This window comes from Quercus robur, chromosome 11, assembly GCF_932294415.1.
Source record: "Quercus robur chromosome 11, dhQueRobu3.1, whole genome shotgun sequence".
Lineage (NCBI taxonomy): Eukaryota > Viridiplantae > Streptophyta > Magnoliopsida > Fagales > Fagaceae > Quercus > Quercus robur.
The window spans coordinates 30,517,111-30,522,554 of NC_065544.1; the positions used below are offsets into that span (position 1 = coordinate 30,517,111).

A 5,444-nucleotide genomic window follows, 5' to 3' on the forward strand; every position below is an offset into this window, starting at 1 on the left:
ACAAGAAAGAATTTAAGGTAGCCTTACATGTTTTAGAATTGAGGAAAGAGAGAAATCATTTTTTTTTTTAAACGGAGGCATCTTACTAGAGGATATGATTCACAACAAGATTCTATTGCACTAGATTACACAATCTAGTATTGGTGTCGTGTTGTAAATATACTAATACGAACATTATCCAAACCAGCAAGTTTATCAACTTCAGTGAATGCAATCAGCTAAAATTCAAGAGTAAAAAAAACACAGTAACTTTCAGCCAAACATTTTCATATTCATATTTACTGCAACAAGCACAATGGTTCCTCTGAGAGTGAAATGAACCAAAAATATTGGTCAGACCTGCCCAATCCCAACCAATTTATTGTGTAATTGAATCCGAGCCTTGTGTTTCCTCCCATTATAGTGCGAAGCCAAGTCATTCTCTCCAGTGCAGTTTGTATTACAGATGTTGCACCTATAATATTCCTCACTAACAGCTTCATTCTTCTGTTCTAGTGCACTGTTTGACATTGAAACTCTTTTTTCATGCTCCTCTTTTGAGGGCTGATCAAATATTTTAGCAGTTGAAGCTGAGACACTCATTGAATGGGCATGCTGTTCACCCTCATTATTTGTAGTTGTACTTTGTTTCCATTCTTTGGTGGATACAGTCTTTTGTGGCTCCTCTATTGGCTGCTCAGTTTTCTGTGTGGTTGAAGCTGGGACAATATTTGGCTGGTTCTTTGCTTTCAGTGCCACAGTAGTCTTGTGTTTCTTTCCTTGAAGGTGTAAATTTAAGGTTTTCTCATTTAGAACAGTTAACTGACATATATCACAAGTCCACTCCTTTCGGAGTTTCTTAGGCATGGGAATATCAGGAAGTTCTCTAACTGTTGCAACTGCCACTGCTGTTTCCTCCTTAGTGGCTGATGTTCTGTTCTCAGTCTGATCAAGGATAGGCTCTGTTAGAACCATCTGGAAATGCAGTGATAACATAAATTAGAAGCAAATCAGTTGTTTAGTCATTTCCATCCTATTTGTGGAAAAAGCATAAGAATTCCATTGCCAAAAAGAAAACATGACTGAAACAACCTAAAATACTTGATCAATGTTATAGAGATCTCTTAATTTAAACATAAAGCATGTACAATACAAATGCAAATGCAAATGATGGTGAGAACTCAATAACAACAAATGATAGTAAAAAAAACCATTCCTTTTGAGGAATATTTTTCTTTTGGGGGGGGATAGATATGATTGGCTTTGAAAACTACAGAATTGAATTAAAAAAAAAAAGAGTCCAATAGTGCACAAAGCTCCCACTTTTGTAGGCTCTAGGAGAGATTACTAGTGAGCTGCCCCCATTCTTTCTTTTCTTTTCTTTTTTCAAGTGATCATGAGACTCAAACTTGTGACATTTCACCTTGGGCTGAAGGCACTTTCCATCACACGAAGGTCATACCCCCTTGATGATTGCTCTTTTGAGTCATTATTTATAACATGATTATGATGCTGACCCTCCTAATAGTCTAGACTGACCTATACCAGGTAAAAATGTGAAGCCCCTGAGAATGTCCTGCCATTTTAAGTCAGCTATGTTCATTACCACCTTCTGGTTTCCCACACCTTGATTATTAACCACTCACATTATCAACCCACAGTTTTAAGCATTCAAAGAACCGATTCTCCATGCAAAATACTCATTTTGAAACCCTTCTCAAAAGATTGGGTTTTCCATAGAGAGTTTTCATAAAGTTGAACAATATACTTCCTAGTGAATATAATACAAAATTATACCTTGACAGTTGGCACTTCCTTTTTCTCTATTACTTCCATAGATTTATTATCTTTCTGCACAATGTTAGCCTCTTTGCTATTTGACTGCATCAAGAGAAAAGGATTGTAGATTAGCTCATCTAAAAATTAATTAAAAAAAAAATTGTTATTTCCATTAGGAACATACTTCACAGCTCTTTTTTTCTTCAATAATTAAAGAATAATTGAAATTAGGATTTGTCATATGACTGCCAAAATAGTGAACACTCTATTGATAAGATTCTTTCAAAAGTCTGTGGAATATATCCTTTTATTCATCTAACTAGAACCAATAACAGATGGGCATAAGAAAATATTAAAAGACTCATAGTAAATGTTCTAGTTGCATGATTAACATTTAAAGCTTTACCCACTCCACTTCTTTCTTGGCCATAACTGGAATAGCATCGAACTCTTCCATGCCATGATTAGGCTTTTTGCTTTTTTTCTGAAAAAAATAAGGCAAAATTAGAGACAAAGGTGTGTATCATTAGTCCTTTTTGTCACCCACAATGAGATCCGAATAAATATAACAAAAGAAAAGCACATATCGAGTAAAAAAAAATTGTTTATCAAGTTTGGGTATCAGTCTTGTTCCATCTTGTAAAAAGTTGTAGTTTTCGAATTCTATGTGAGTATGGATTGTGAAGTGTAATGTAAGCATGTGTTGTGTTCCACAGCAGGCATGTACTAAGTCCATCTGGATTATACAAGTCACTATGGGAAGCTTTAATTGTGATCAATCCTTTTGGGATATCATGCAAATATGACTAGTTGGGTTGTGGTAATTCCAATTATAAAAACCCATTTATTTGAATGTCAATTCCAACATATCCAGTTATCTAACTAAGAAAACATTTTTCCAATTGTATATAAAAGTTTGATATAACATTTTATCTTAACTGAAAGCTAAAAAACATGAAGTGTAATACCTTGGTAGCAATAAGTTCCTCCAGAGCTTCAGGTCCATTCTTGTTTATATATCTCTCTGCCTGAGCTAGAAAGTTCTCTCTCTTGAATAAGAATTCCTTCCATTTATTGAATTCATCAATGACAACTAGTGGGTTCATGGAGAGGCATGGATGAATAAAGTGATTATAGGCATAAATGGCACCTTCGAATTGAGGTACAACCAGCCAGCAGACAATCATTAGCTTAATGCGTGGCCAGAACAGTAACCTGACAATTAAACATGGGAAACAAGACATATAATAGACATGTCACATGAATATATGTACACACATCAAGAAAAGACAAAAGCAATAATCTATTCAAGTTAAACATTAAACAATAATCTAGTCAAGTTAAACATTGGCACATAACACGGTTAATGAAATCCCTCAGATTTATTGTTGAAGCGGCCTAAACACAAGGTGACAGAATTCTGTAATTCAAGAAGTCCAACCTATAGCTTTTATATTTGTGAGCTTCAAGCAGTTCCCAAGAACATGAAACGAATATTGAATTTGCACAAACTTTTAGTTTACTCAATTTATTGTTGACATGGAAACAAGTATCATGCAAACAAAGGGTGTAAGAGACCACAACCTTAAAATAGTTAGAGATGGGAACGTAGACATTGATATATGGAAAATTTCATCAAACAATGCCATGTAAGCACAACTTGACACGTCATTACAAAAAAGGACAACCTAATGAAAATATAACAACATTCCTCCTCACTCCTTAGACACAATCCATCTTAGGATGAACAAGGACTAGGGGGCACTTGGCCAAAAGATGACAAGTCTGTACCGAGGCAATATATAAGTGCTCAGGTGTAAAGGATAAGCTCAAACTAGAGGACTGAGTGCCATATCCGAGAACTGTTATACACATTGCGGGATCAATAGTTACATGCCCAAAATCACCCTGAGTTATATTCCCATTATGATCATGATATGGCAGCTAAAATCAAGGAAACTCCTCTGACTTAAGCATCAGTGTAATTAGGCCATGGCCATATTGGTACCTGTCTAAGCTTTCTTTGTTCTTGTAGGTATCCTACTAGCTAGTCTACCATCTAATTGTTGATTACCATCAGCCATATATCTGTTTCTTTCTGAAGTCTCCACTAAACATATAAAGTTCTTTTTGCTTTTTTTTGGGGGGGGTTTGGGGAGGCGGGGCTGACCACATAATATGATAACTTCTTCATGATATGCACAATTTTGAGGAAAATGAAGTTGCATTCTTTAACAAGTAATCTGAGGAGTACTGGACTCACATGTTGTGTGTATGTGTGCATTTAGAAGCGTATGACTTGCCAAAATTTTAATGCAAGAAAAAAAAAAGTTTGGCATCTATATAAATCCACTTACATGAATGTGTGAAATGAAATATGTAGAATTTCAGGTTTAGAAAACATTCAATTTAATATGCATATGATTTAAACAATGCAAAGTATAAATCAAAAGACTTTTTTTGGTCCAATTGTCACTCACCAATCTATTAACTTGCAAGAATTCTTTGAATAAATGAATTTGATCAGAAAAAGATATTCATGAAAGTATGTGTGTTCATCCTGTCAAATCTCGCTGCATATCCTTGTGAGTGATTATTAGTAAGCTGATTTAAGTACCCAATTGATCTTACACATCAAATAATCTTTAGTAATAATATCCCTGTTCATGTCGTTAGTTCTTCAAACAGAGTGCAAAATCGAACAAATTTACATCACATTCCAAAAATAAAGGTTTTCTATGAGATTTATTTCACACAAATGTTGATTGCAATTTGCAAATCATTTTCTCTTTTGTTTTCTTGGCACTCATGCAGAGCTAGACACTGGAATGCAGGGCAAAGTTACCTTACAAGATACTTCAAGAAAGCATTCTCAAAGAGTGAAATCAAAGAGAAGACAATCCAATATGTGACCAACTTCTTAGTCTCTGAATTTGAATTGTTCTCAATTGCTCGGATGGAAGCACATCTGTTAAGAAAATGTATGGTAACCCAGATCATGTTCACGCACCAAAAGTAACACTTGCGTGTGTGTTTGTGTGAGAGAGAGAGAGAGACTTACAAAGGATACCCCAAAGCAAAGAAAGGCCTGCAAGTAAAACACAAACAAAAAGCAGAGAGAACACTATTAAAAAAATTTAACTTCATCAAATATTGTTAAAGAAATGAAATGTAATATTTCTATCATTCTTTTAAGCAGAAGAAATATTCTCTCCCCTTCTGCACAAAAATCAAGTGGTGACAAAATGTATACCATGAAAGGACATCAAGGAATTTCAGTGCAAAAATGAGAATACCCAGTAGACTCATCTTGAAATAGAACTAATCTTTTTGGATTTCTCAGCTTGAATCTCAAAGATATATATATATATATATATATATATATATATATACATGAGTAAAGATGTGGAAAGGCATAAATGTGAAAGAAAGGAAAAGCAAATATATTGGGCCGGAAAGTGGAAGGAGGAAACTTCAACAAAAGTAAAAAGCCATTTCAGAGGAAAGTCCAACAGTCGCTTTCAGAGTCTTAAGGATTTCCTCATGGACCCGAGTTTCAGGACATTTTACGTTGTTGTTGTTGTTGTTGTTGTTTTTTTTTTTTTAAAGAACATATTAAGGCACCAATCAGTTTTTGATGTAGGCAGATATTGAACATCTAGAACTCTTATTTAATTATCAGAAAT

At 34.6% G+C, this 5,444-nt stretch overlaps 1 protein-coding gene across 2 annotated transcripts; it reads right to left on the reverse strand.

The window, feature by feature from the left end:
- Positions 1 to 200: 200 nt before the first annotated feature.
- Positions 201 to 5,295, reverse strand: LOC126706296 (uncharacterized). 2 transcript variants are annotated; one of them, XM_050405699.1, is made up of 7 exons: positions 5,012 to 5,295; positions 4,820 to 4,846; positions 4,604 to 4,726; positions 2,727 to 2,973; positions 2,165 to 2,242; positions 1,777 to 1,860; positions 201 to 954 (listed from the first exon to the last, which is right to left on the reverse strand). In XM_050405699.1, the coding sequence occupies exons 1-7, from the start codon at positions 5,065 to 5,067 to the stop codon at positions 334 to 336; spliced, it is 1,236 nt and encodes a 411-aa protein (XP_050261656.1). In that variant the 5' UTR covers positions 5,068 to 5,295; the 3' UTR covers positions 201 to 333. The 2 variants fall into 2 exon arrangements, with proteins under 2 accessions (XP_050261656.1, XP_050261657.1); XM_050405700.1 differs by lacking the exons at positions 4,604 to 4,726; positions 4,820 to 4,846; positions 5,012 to 5,295 and adding an exon at positions 4,239 to 4,583.
- Between the last annotated feature and the right edge of the window lie 149 nt (positions 5,296 to 5,444).

Excerpts from the sequence above, each read along its gene's own strand:
- LOC126706296 (XM_050405699.1), bottom strand. The coding sequence starts at position 5,067 with ATGAGTCTACTGGGTATTCTCATTTTTGCACTGAAATTCCTTGATGTC. Across the intron at positions 4,847-5,011 it reads TTCCTTGATGTCCTTTCATG|GCCTTTCTTTGCTTTGGGGT; the intron begins GTATACATTTTG and ends TTTTACTTGCAG. Across the intron at positions 1,861-2,164 it reads CCAAGAAAGAAGTGGAGTGG|TCAAATAGCAAAGAGGCTAA; the intron begins GTAAAGCTTTAA and ends CTCTTGATGCAG.